The sequence below is a fragment of the Chenopodium quinoa genome, unplaced genomic scaffold, assembly GCF_001683475.1.
Source record: "Chenopodium quinoa cultivar QQ74 unplaced genomic scaffold, ASM168347v1, whole genome shotgun sequence".
In the NCBI taxonomy this organism is placed as follows: Eukaryota; Viridiplantae; Streptophyta; class Magnoliopsida; order Caryophyllales; family Amaranthaceae; genus Chenopodium; species Chenopodium quinoa.
Genome location: NW_018744143.1, coordinates 2679245 through 2692911, shown reverse-complemented (window position 1 = coordinate 2692911; position 13667 = coordinate 2679245). Strand labels below are relative to the sequence as shown.

Genomic DNA, 13667 nt, shown 5'->3' with positions numbered 1-13667 from the left:
CAAAAAAATTCTGCTAATCTTCAAAGTATCACACCCATGTCCAACACGAATGCAGCAAGTTTGGCGAAATATCCATGTAAAATAGAATCCACAAGTACAATAATTATCTTCACCAACATAATCAGCAAGATGCAGATTGTTTCCCGTATTTATTAACACCACAAGCAACCTCAAAATTTCTAATGCATCATAATCAACATTACCAAAAAAAATCCCTGAACAGCTACCATGCCCACCACGCATAGGTGATTGGATGTAAGATTTCTTTTGAACCATATTCAGAAAAGCAATATCATTTATGACTCCATAACAAACATAAAATACAGACAACCTCAAGAGCCTTTGTGATAATATCCAAAGTCAAAAGGCTAGTCATTTTGTAAACTTTGCATCCAAGCAGAGGAAACTGAGGAATCAAATTAAGAAAGAAAGCAAAAGGGAGGCTTTCAAACAGAACAATCCAGCCCTCTGCAGAAATTACCTTGTCAAAAAAAAAAAAAAAAAAAAAAAACGAAAAAAAAAATAAACAAAAAAACAAGGCGCATGATATTGAGTGGAAACCAGAACAAAATAACCGAAGAATATTCTCTTAATTCGTAGGTGCATGATAGTCCCAAAACCCAATTAAAGCCAAGGCAAGTACTACAGAACACATCATCTGATTCCCACCATAAAGACAACAGAATATCCATATATTCTACAGGGCAAAACCACAACCAAATAACCACAAACCAGGAATCTCAAAAAAACAGCAGTCAGCCAGAAGCTCTAGAATTACATATTAATTCCCTCTATAGTACCCTACACAAACATGGAAACAATACTGCACAAGCCTTAGATAGCTTCCAGGAAAAAGAAAGTCATACAATTAACAAGAGATGAACATTTCTTTCCCTTTTTCATTAACTTAACTCCTGAAGCAAAACCAGCCAAGGCATGACGTGCTATGCTATTTGGAATCTTCAAAGGTGCCAAAATTGTTAAAAATATTTGGCAGATCAGAGTTCTTTAGAATGTTTTTCGATTATAATCCAAGGATCATATCCAAGCATACACAGGTAGCAAATAAAGGCCATTCAGTTACAGAAGAAGATGAGATAATTTTATCAGTAAAGAAAATATTCTTTTCCGAAATTCCCATCAACGTGTCATTACATAACAAGTGACTGCCATTAAAAGCTGTTAAGATAAAAGCAGCCACAAAATCTTTTAATTAACTCATTACGAGAATAGAAAATATTGAAATTCCATCATTAATAAAACTTTGTCATATTATAGTCACTAAATTTCAGAAGCCTTTATATTGCATTACAAACAAGTAAAGAAACCAGGCAAAGTATTGTGTAACAGATGATCAGGGGTGGTAGACAAATGAATTTAGAAAAAGATATTCAAGTCTTAGAATTAAAAGGTCCAGGCGCCAACAATACAGAAACGGTGTGATTCACATATACAATAATGCCAAAGTCAAACTCTTGGTAGCGGTGATTTGTATAATAAGAATCTCAGTGTTGGGAATATTGAGCAAGTATCAACTATATAAGGCAAGCCAGAGCCAAACTCATCATTAAAAACACTATGTTCTGCCAAACAGCACCCCCGCCCACTGTCACAAGCACATCTAGTAATTGGTTCATACTCCTTTTCACATTAAACAACATAGACACACACACACACACAAACACTCTGACATACCAGATCCAAAACTCCCAACAGTAGAATAGCATAGCACTCTGACATACCAGATCCAAAACTCCCAACAGTAGAATACAACCAAGCATTACACAAACCAATTCACACACTCCCAACATAGAGGACAACTAAGCAATAGGACAGCACAAAGAGCAGAAAATACTGCTACAAAACGAGCTTTCACATTCTAGTCTGCCTAGAACCAATTGCTGCTCACGAAAAAGCAACACATGAGCAAGCAATAGAAGACTACTCAAGAGAAGATAAGTAATCAACTGAAAGGGAAAAGAAAAAAAAAAAACAGAAATTGGGAAATTGGGAAGAAACCAGTAAAAACAAAGGTACTCAGGAAAAGATTTACCCACAAAACTTACAGTATTACAGCCAAAGCAGTATCATACTTTCCATTCATTTAATTGAGAGATAAGTCTAAACACAAGATTAGGTTCAAGACACAGAATGAGGGCAACAAAAAGTAACTTAAATCTTGTAAATAAACTAATAAAGACAAGAGAAGTGTTACAAAGAGATTTTGACCCCACCTAATGTCAAATGCAACATCAGTCACCTTCTCCAGAAATTTAATAATCGGCACCCTAGCTTTACCAATCACCTGAAAATCCATTCACAGCATGTTAAATACTGTGTGTCCAGTATACATAAAAATGAAATTACAAATTGATTAAGCAAATTCCAATTATAAGAGGTACTCATGATCATAAATTAAAATGGAAAATAAAATTATTAACAAAATTTCAGAAAGCACAATTCCACAAAACGATTTCCTTTTTGAATCGGAGAATGAAATAATACTTCCCCGTCCTTTGATTATGGCAACATTTTGACTTTATACAAAAGTAAATGTTAGTATATATTAATTTGTTGGATTACACTAAAGAAGTTGACCCAAGGAGAGAAGAAGAGTCCCTGTGAACTACAGACTACAGAAAATTATCCAGCACCTTGATAGAGAGAATCACTGAGTAAAGTGAGGTGATGAGTGGACCTGTCATACAGTAGGATTTGATATGGTATCGCCATGTTTGGGCCAAATATTAGCCAGTAACTTCAAGAAAGGATCAAATGTTAGGACTCAAAGCATTTATATCCAGGTTTGACCAGCCAGAGGACAGTTTTAAGATGCCCATTCCATTCCTTTCTTTGAGTAGGACAGATGTAACCATGGCATTGTAATATGCAAAATGTGTCTCATAAAATCATGTCGTAATAAAGTTTCATAGCCAGATCCAATCATACAAATGATAAATGAGTCCAATGAAAGTCAGCTCCATGGATACAAATAGCTCATGATGACTTGTGTAGGAACATTCACATGATCTCATTTCTTTGCCTTTCATGCAACGTTTTCATGTAAAGTATAAGAGGAATCAGGATGTATCAAGTAAATAGTGCAGAGGACAAACCCACTTTTCTCAAATCAATTTCATTTTGGGTTGGTTTATGGCAGGTCTACTTAGTGGTGAGTAATATAGTTTGACGGCAAGAAACAACAAGGCATTGGTCAGAAGTTCAGCACCAGTGACCAGTGTGTTAGGGATGAGAGGGCAGATTAACAGGAAATTCAAAGACTAGGGTCATCTATGTTAAAAAAAAGAACCATGTATTTCATGCACATATTAAAACACTAAGCCAGAATCATTCTTGGATATGTTTCCTGATAGTAGTTACATCCATAAGTTCAGTATAAAAAATATATATAAAAGCATGTGAACCTTTTTCATGTTTCATAAAAGGATAACAAATAGGAGAAACTTGTAATCATCCATTGGCCACCAAAACCTATGGGAAACTTATACCTATTACTCTTCCACTCTCTCCAGCTACTCGGCTTCCAAGTATTAATCCTCGATTAGAACTCCGAAGATAATAACTTGAAAAAATTAAGAGTAGACTAACTTAAAAGGCAAATGTGCCATGTAAGACTTCAGTGACTACAAATCCATTCTCCAGATATAATGATACCAACTCAATATCCTTGCTCCTTTACAAGTTAGCTGATTGAGTGTTTCCAAATATTAATAATGATCTCAGATAACGGTAAAACAATACCACAACTACTCATACTAACTACATTTGTGCTAAATTCTTGAAATGGCATATACCTGCATCTTTTTCGCAATACCCTTTTGTGACAATGCCCTAGACAGAGCTTGTAAGCCAATTTGTGGAGTTTTGATATTTGATTCGAGAATCACAACCTGCAGTTAACAACAAAACTTATGTTAGACGTACACAACAAAATTTTAACGCATCAAAGTCATACAGCAAAAAATTTTAAGAAAAAAAAAATGGTTCCTATTATACGGGAACAATTTTTTTTCAATTTTTTTTTATCCAGCTATAAGAATGAATTTATATATTCCTGGCCCCTTGTGGGGTTATAGCTAATGTAAGGCCAAAAAAATTTCATAATCCCATATTTATCTTTTAAAAACACACACACACACACACACACCCATGAGCCACCCACCCCCACCCCCGAATAGGTAGAAAATAGGTAGTGGATGGATCTGAAGTAAACAGTAAACAGCAACATGGAGTACATCACAGCTCTAGTGTTAGTCTGTTATATAAATTGTTTTGAATGATCTACAAAACTAGGCTTTACTCAAGCATACAGCCGTACATCTTATCTCATAGGCAAACATACTAAGAGTAAGAGCTCTTTAATTACATATTATCACATGACTACTCATTAATTGCCCAATAAACACATATTAGTAAGAATGCTTCACTAGATTAACTAAATAATAGAGTGTTGAATTAAACAGAAAAATAAACTAACCATGGAATTAAAACTCGGTCGTTCCGTTATATAACTGCCGTTATGTAACGGATTTTGGATTTGCCGTTCCGCAAAACCCCGTCATATAACGCCGCGACAAAAAACACATCTTTCACCCCGAGTCATCCGTTTTGTAACGGTGACTCACCGTGTTAGAACGTTTTTTAACCCGTTACATCGGTTTAATATATTAGAAATTGATTATATAGTCTATAAAACATGATATTTAGTAGTTTTTATTCACCAAATATGTTACCTGCTTTTATTTTGATAAATATGGTTATTTTATGTTTAAAGAATACATTTTTAACTTAAAGACTATAAACACCACTTAATCCATTAATGTGAATTTATTCGAAAAATTCACACCGCGCTTGCCGCGATCCGTTATATTCGTCAGTTACAAGCCGTTCTCGCGACAACGCGACCGCATCCACAATTTTTTTTCTATGAAACTAACAAACTGAATGGCTGAAGGAACTAAGCCTGAAAAAAGGAGGCAACATACATACATCAATGTCACTTGATGGCAGATAGAGCCCTGTTCTATATGACCCGAAAACCTCTACCTGAAAACCAATAGAATAATGAACCACACTTAGAAGATCTGTAGGTGCAACAATAAATGAATAAAAAATAAAAAAGGCAAAGCCATGTATGAGAATCAAAAATACCCTGCAATAGGAAGGTGCAACAATAAATGAATAAAAAATAAAAAAGGCAAAGCCATGTATGAGAATAAAAAATACCCTGCAATAGGGCCATATATATTTGATAACATCAGACACACGTTCAATGGCTGCATTGCGTGCTGCAGCTTCTTCAGGAGTTGGGGAGAGAAAATCACAGAAGTCCAGGATCTCTGCGAGGCCAAGTCAAAGGTCATATTATAAGCAAATTCTCTATTCCACTAGTTATACAATCATAAAAGTATTTCAAATTTAAAGATGCAACACAGAACATAGCACTCATACATTCAGAAAGTTAAATCTCTTTGTAAAAAAGAACCTGGTGTATAGTGGGGGAGAAAAGTTTATTGTTTTAGGAGTTTATTAATATTGAAAGAAGATGCAACAAACCTTGGTCCTTCAATAACAGAGTGGAGGCAAAACAAAACAAACATATTATATACATTTCTCATTATATAAACTGCTAAAAGGATCCTAAACTACCATTCCTGTTGGTAAAGATGTGGCCCAAGTATTCTTATTTACAAGAAGTGCATGCCTTAGTTTCTTCTTAGCTCTAGTCCTTCAACAAGTCAACTCAACTTGGCAAATCTAGGACTAGGTCCAGGAAAGCAGCAGACAATCAACCGGCAACAGCAATTGCAGCAAACAAGTCCAAAATTTTAATCCCATTAAATAAAATACACAAAATTCACTAGTGACCTAGAAGAAGACTCAATGTCATTACACCAATTTCAGCAAAATTTTCTTGACCCTCATATTGGCTATAGGTTCAATAGCAAGTTCACTGACCCTTCTCGCCTATTTAGCAAGGAAAATAGAGAATGAACAAAGGGTTGCAGCGTAGCTTTGCCTTCATCAGCCATCAGCACTCATCAACCACTTATAAATTCACCACCATAGTAATTTACCTACATAGCCTTATTGTGGCAAAACATGGCCTACAAAGGCCAGGAAAAAGCTTGCAAGAGGCCCCTAAATCTTTCTCATTGTAGGTAGAGATCTCTTTCAAGATGGCAATTCATTTCTTACATGGAACAAGTTTGATTTCCAAAATTGGTACATTTCCTTTTCAGAAATCATCACCCCAAAGATTTCTAATACAAGTACACAATTAATCCAGCCTGTCTTCTTAACTTTTTTTTTTTTTTGGAAAGCAAAACAGCAGAGGGATATTTAGAAAAATGTATAGACAAGCCATAACTGAGCATCTTACTTGGGAATTTGGGAACTATAATATTCTAAAACCTTGAGCTCATATTCTGCCCACAATAGTCAACAACACACAGATGGTTTGAGGTAAAATAAAAGGAAAAATCATTAAAGTAGGCAAGGATTACTGCAGATTCAACATTACTCAGAGAAGATCATAAACACACATGCAGCCACATATTCTATAACCTTCACTAATCTGTTGACTACTGAGTACTGCCTCCCAACAATAATACTCTCTCCATTTCTGTTTCATTAAACATTTTCACTCTTCGAAAATGTTACATTAGTTGCAATCATGTCAAATTTAGTAATTTTGCTTTGATGAAATACCAGTTGAACAAGTAACTAAACACTTAGGGGATGTTTGGTTAGCTATAAGATATGGGTTTGTATGGGATTGGAATCACCAAAACCCATACTCCTTGTTTGGTTCATAATTATTACAGCTTTCATACCTGTGGAGCCCACCATCAAAATCCCCCCGACGTATCAGTTCTCATACTGCTGAACGAGTGAGGAGGTGGGTTTGGAGGAAACCCATCCTTAGAATTGGCAAAATTACATGAAATTAAATTTTTATTAGAATCCAACTGCTAATTACACGTTTCCAGCATCTAGCTCTCAACAATTTCACATTGTCACTAGCCATCCAGATCCCTTACACTTTAATTCTAAAAACTTGCCAACATAACCTTCACCACTGCCAAATTAGAATCCCATGAGGGAGGTGGATTTGGAGGAAACCCATCCTTAGAAATTTAGAATTGGGCAATTCTATGAAAAAAAAAATTCAGAAAAAAAAAAATACTACCAATTAATCTTTTTCTCAGCATCTAGCCCTCAACAATCTCACGCCATCACTAGCCATCTACATCACATACACTTCAACTTCATGAAAACTAAGCAACATAACCTCCACCACTATAAAAATCAGAACCACACAAGGGAGGTGGATTAGGAGAAAACCCATCAAATTCTAGGAAAAACTTTTTTTTACAAAAAAATAAAGAACAATTGCTAATTACAATTTTTCTCAGCATTCAGCCCCCAACAATTTCACAACATCCCTAGCCATCTACATCTCATACACTTTAACTCCATGAAAACTAGCCAAAATAACCTCCACCATCCCCAAAGCAAATGACCCTTGTCAACACATCTAATTTCTAAATCTTTGTGTGGCCATTTATTATCACCAAAATTTAGATCTAGAAATTAGATGGTAAAAAACAGCCATTAAAAGTAAACTTTTTTCACCTTATTCTACTATCAAGGCATCTAGTCAGAGGAGAGGGCAAGACATAGCACATAGGCAACAAGATAAAGGATGAAGAGGATGGAGAGTTAGGCATTAATGGAGTAGCAGATGGTCTGGATGGTTTACAAAATACGGGGAGGGGAAGGAGGGAGGATAAAGTTGGAATCAGTAGGCATACATGAATCTGGAGAGGATAAAGGGTAGCTAAAATGAGAATTCAATTCTTAAGGTTTTGAGTTTTATATAAACAAGATCAAATAAATGGAATCAGGAATGGATTTCTAGGTATCAATCATATTAAACCTAAGAATTTGAAACCAAACCCCATATTCGATATCATATGTCGAACCAAATGCCCCCTCATATACCTAACCCCTCATGCTTTTATTCCCTATCATCAACAGGGGAACTAAGCAGGTAAATGAATTGCGGATTACCATATGAGATAGGGGTTTGGAATGGTTGAAACCCATAGCAATAATTTTGTTTTTGGCGGATGAAAATTATATGCATTAATGAACTACACCAAAAACATAATCATAGACATCAAGCTCCAACCCCATACCACCTAGTTTCATTCTTAATTCCAAAACTATACCACTTTGCCAGCAAATCACCCTCTTAATTTAGCAAATCCCATACCTTTCTCACTTCCTCTCTCCTCTTTCTATGATTGTGTGCCATTTGGTTTGGTTGCAATTAAATAGAACCTAAGGAAGTAATTCCCAATAGTACACCAGGCTCAACATCACATTGACAAGGCATAACATCTTCAGAATTCTTTATAGCACGCAAAAGAAAACTAAAAGATAATAAAAAGACAAACTTCTTGCAAATTCACTACAGTTATGGTGCCTTACTTCATAAACAACATAGCCTTATATGTTACTATAATAATGCCTTCCTGTGAATTCATAGAGCCCAGCAACAACCAGCTTCTCAGACATCTCATATGCTTGAACATTCACACCACTTAAATGACCAAATATAGAGTTCAACTTAGAGCTGATAAGTCTACCATACAGCTTTAAATTCATGACAAGTCTTCTACGGACAATAAAAGTTCATACAGAATAGTAATCTTATCCAGGGTTTTGGGACGATTGTCCCGATTTTGTGGTTTTCCTCTTTTTTCCGATCCTCAAAGAACTCATGACTACTTTTTTTTTTCAACACAAGGCAACTCCAGCTAATTCCAACCACAACCTACACAAACTACAATGTACCTGTTTTAACAAATATAACCAACAATAACAACCAAATATCCAGCAACAATCCCAGCAATAATTTCCAACAATATCAAATGATAATCAATAATAACCAACAATAATAAAAAACAATGAACAAAATTCCACAATAACAGTAAAAGATAACCGAAATCCTTGCTTCAAAAAAATCAAAAGATATGAAAAATAACAAGGGAATTCCGAGTACCTTAACCTTTTGTGCGAAAATCTATCGAAAATCTCTCGAGACGAACCGGATTATTTGTTAATTTTTTTTTTTGTAAATGGCGCCGTTGCGGGGGAACGGTGTTATTGGCTATTTGATTGCTTGAGTCTAGTTCACTAAAAAAAAAAAAAGAGAGAGAGTTTTCGTTTTGGCTACACTTGTAGCCTTGCTACTAATTGCACTTGTTGAGTGTGTATGCACAGGACTCAAAACTGAGATTTGATGCCTTACAATCCCTGAACAAACTTTTAGAAGAAGAAGGAGATCCCGTTCGCAGTCCTCCACTTCCCCATGAAGAGAGTTTAACCTCGAGAGACAAAGAAGAAATCCAATGGGTGACAATCCGCTACCACCTCCAAGACCTTTAAAGGAGTTGGGAACTTCGGGAGCTTATAGAGCTCCAAGTGGGATTGCTACCCCAAATACCCCGGCCAATGACTTTGAGATCCGGCCCGCAATGATAAATCTAATTAAGAGAAAGCAATTTAGTGGAGCAAAGCATGAGAGCCCTCTAGCGCACTTGAACGAATTTGAGAAGTATTGCAACACCATCAAGGTGAATGGGGTTACTCAACAATTTGTGAGACTAAAGTTTTTCCCCTTCTCACTTCTCAGAAGAAAGTGAGACCTAATTCCCTACGAACTTGGGATAAAGTCACCAGGGAGATTCTACTCTCAAAAGAAGACGGTCGTTGCAAGAGCTCTAATCCAAGGTTTCCGACAAAGATCTAGTGAGACCATATATGAAGCATCAGAGAGGTACAAGGAGTATCAAAGGGAATGTCCTCATCATGGAATTCCTACATACCAAGTGCTTCAAATTTTCTATGGAGGCTTGAGCCGCCAAGGTAAAACTAGTTTGGATGCTGGAGCCAATGGCCCAATAATGAACAAGACGGAAGAGTAAGTGGTGGAAATCATTGAAGATGTTGTGAGACACCACATGGATTGGCAAGATGGAGAGATAGAGTCTTCAAGCAAGAGTGGAGGTGCGGTTTACTCCGTAGACCACCTTAATGCCATAAACAACTTGACATCTCAAATCACCAACCTTGGAAAGGAGATGTCATCAATCAAAGCGAAGCTTGAGTCCTCCTCTTCACGCCAAGAGCATTTTTTCCTAATTTAAGGGGAGAGGTATGAGTTCAAACCCTCCTACTTCTAATAGCATACATAGTGGATGTCTCTTTTGTGATAATTGTGGGTCTTATGATCATGATATCTCTTCTTGCAATTATGATTCTCAATCCCAACCCCAAAATGAAGATGGTAATGAGCTTGAAAATGAACATGTCAATGCTTAGTCTTATGATAATAGACCTAGGAATGACAATCATAGATATTTACCACCTAATCAAAGTGGGCAAGCGAAAGTGTCCAATCGTCAAATTAAGTTGATTCTTGAGAAGACGGTTGCAAGGAATTGAAAATATTGGACGGAAAAACTTGATGATGCTCTTTGGGCATATAGAACGGCATTCAAGACCCGTATAGGCACAACCCCATACCGACTTGTGTATGGCAAATCTTGTCATCTTCCGGTGGAGCTTGAGCACCGAGCACAATGGGCCATAAAGAAAATAAATTTCGATTTGGCAAGTGCAGGAGAGCAAAGATGGTTGGATTTACATGAGCTAGAAGAGCTTCGATTGGATATACAAGGCCTGGTCCATAGAGGTACGTGTATATATTGTTCGATGATTTTTTATGATGATTTTGATTTTTGAGGAGATTAAGAAAATTTGTCAGTGTTAGATTAGTTTAGAGTGAAGCAAAAATAAAAGCCATAAAAAAAAAGGGAATGAGGGTTTCATTTTATTTTCTGATTTTCCTTCGTATTTGCTTTCCTTTTCACCCTCATTTGTGCTAACCCTTTGTATATATAGTTTGTCTTTTTGTTTCTTCTTCTTTCTTTCTTTGGATACTCACCTCTTTTGGGATGCGTGCTATTGCTTGGATATGCTTGCCAAGCGTCTTTGGTGAGATCTTTTCCTCTTTCTTTTTATTTCTTTTGGTGTGCTTTAGGATAGTTGGAGTATAGTGGAAGTTGAATGGTTCGAGAATGTTTGCTATTAACACCTCGTGGGTTTGGGGGTCGTTGATGTTATATCTAACGACCACTTGTTTGTCGATTGGCAAATATTTGATTATGCTTGCTTCCTCTTCCATTTCCCCTTCCTCTGTTATTCTACTTCCTTTCCTTGTTCTAATGGGGTTGCTCGTTGATGAACGGAAACTTGTTGCTAAAGACTTTCATACCTAAGCTAATTCGAAATCGGTAGTCGAAAGGGAGGCGATTAACAACTACAACTAAGGATATAAATCAAGCGTAGTTTTGACTCGCTATGTGTAGTTTCTTATTGCTACAATTTATAAGTAGCCTTTAACCAAAAAAAAAAAAAAAAAAAAAAAAAAAAAAAAAAAAAAAAAGGACGAAAAGAGAAAAATCCAAAAAGAAAGAAGAAAATCAAGCATTCCTTTCTAGTTGATGATCATTGGGGACAATGCTCCATTCTAGTTTGAGGGGGATGGACTTGATCGTACCCCTTGTATATATTCTTTTGTTATGTTCGCAAATAAGCTTAGGGGAGACAACTTTTTGAGTACATTGCTTGGTACTTTGTGTTTTGACCTATATTTCGTCATATACACATCACTACTCTATTTCATTTCACAAATACCCCACAAATTTCAAAATTTTTCCTCCACTTCACATTCTAAACCTTCCATAAAACCTTTAAAGACCTTTTGACCTTAGAGAGTCTAGTCTTCATCGGTGTAGGGAGATAGTTTTCAAGCTTATAGAGAGGTTATGCATAGCTAAGATGTCGAGATACCCTTCTCATTTATGGCTTAACTTCTATATTTTTCCGGTTCCTTCGAGGAATCATGAGAAGCTTACCTAAGGTTTGACTTGAAGCTAGTGGAGAGATTGTGGCTAGATTGTTTGGGGTGAAAGGTGAATGGTATACTTTTTAGTTCTCTACGCTTAGCTTAATTTGTGTTTCTTACCTCAAACATCTTGGAGTATGCTTACCATTATCTATTTAGAAAGCTTTGCATTCATTGTGTATTCTCATTGCTTATGCCTTGCCTTGTGATTATTATGCTTGCATGTAGAGTTAAGGGTTAAACTCTTAGGAAACCGCCACGAGAGCATACACATCCCTATGGGCGATTTTGAGGTTTAAAAGGCTTGTTCTTTACGCTAAAAACAACCGTGATTTTTACGAAAGTGAGTTAGTGTATACTTTTTTCCCTTCTTTTCTATTTTCTTATGTTTGAATAATTGTCTTATTCTTCTTTGTCTTTAGCTTAGCTTTGCTCGAGGACAAGCAAAGATTTAGCTTCGGGGAATTTGATGAGTGAAATGTATGTCACTCGTAAGGTAGTCTTTTCTAGTAGTTTTAGTAATAATTTGGTTCATTGTAGTGTGCTTTTGCTATGTTTTGCCTAATTTGAGTAGTCCACCTATGTGTTGCGTAATGTGTTTTTATATGGTTTAGGTAGTCTTTACTCCCTTCCCCCTTCGTTGTATTATGCTTTACCTTCCTGTTTTGTAATTGCAGATTATTGTCGTTGCTTCGGATTAGGAAGGAACTAGAGCAAGGATCGAAGACATTGCACCAGGGTATTAGCTCGGGCCACCACCTAGGGCGCGGGCGCGCCACTTGAGCTGGCCCAATCCCGTGATACCCATCTTTGGAGCAGGCGCGGCCGCGCCTCTCTGCTGCGACCCGTACCCGAAATCAGATTAAAACAACAAAGAGGAGAGAGAATAAAAATAAAAAAAAAAAAACATTTTTCACATTTCAAAATTCAGCACACTAGATTCTAGAAAGAAAAGCTTGTAATAGCACCCTTGTTTGGTTTTAAACAATTTCCTTTAAATTTTTGCTTAGATTTCATCAAATTTGACACTTTGCATTAGCATTCAAGAATATTTTCAAGATTGGCAACATTTGTAATTAAGATTTTGAAGCTTCATTTTAGTAACTTTTCTCATTCCCCTTTACTTAGTTTCTTATTTATTATTTTATAGCTTGTTATTTGAATCCCTTTTAGTTCTTTGATGATTGTTATTGAATGTTAGTTCTATTTTTAGCAAGGTACTATTCCAAGTTTGTTGAGCTAGTTGAAACCCTAACTTTAGTTATTATGCTATTTGAAATGAGAAGTTAGTAGTCATCTAGCTAGGGGTTGGGTGAAGCCCGTGATATGTAGATTTAGGAGTAGTTTTGACGTTGGGTTGTGATTAAATTGATTGTGTGAGTTTGCTTGTTAGTTCTCCATGATAGGAGTAGCTAACCTTGACTCTAGAACTTGATGGCATGTTATACTTAGTTTGACATGGAAATGTGGATTGGGTATTTCATTACTTATTGCAATTTGACTATGAATCTCTTGTTGCTAAACTAATGAGGAATCCAAGTTTAGTAGTGTGAGTTGTTTTCCTATTGCATGAGGTTAATCTTTCATATGGTCCTTGCTACCCCTTTGTCTCTATTTTACCTATTTGCCTAATTGCCATGGTTGAGTGAATCTCATTCACCTA

General features: G+C 36.3%; 1 protein-coding gene across 1 annotated transcript in view; it reads right to left on the bottom strand.

The window, feature by feature from the left end:
• Positions 1-13667, bottom strand: part of LOC110693272 (non-canonical poly(A) RNA polymerase PAPD5-like) — a 35989-nt gene that overhangs the window by 20460 nt on the left and 1862 nt on the right. The window contains exons 2-5 of the mRNA XM_021870435.1: positions 5248-5360; positions 5011-5067; positions 3816-3911; positions 2235-2305 (exon numbers count right to left, since the gene is read on the bottom strand). Coding sequence (XP_021726127.1) covers positions 2235-2305; positions 3816-3911; positions 5011-5067; positions 5248-5360 — 337 coding nt within the window. The remainder of the gene's footprint in view (positions 1-2234; positions 2306-3815; positions 3912-5010; positions 5068-5247; positions 5361-13667) is intronic.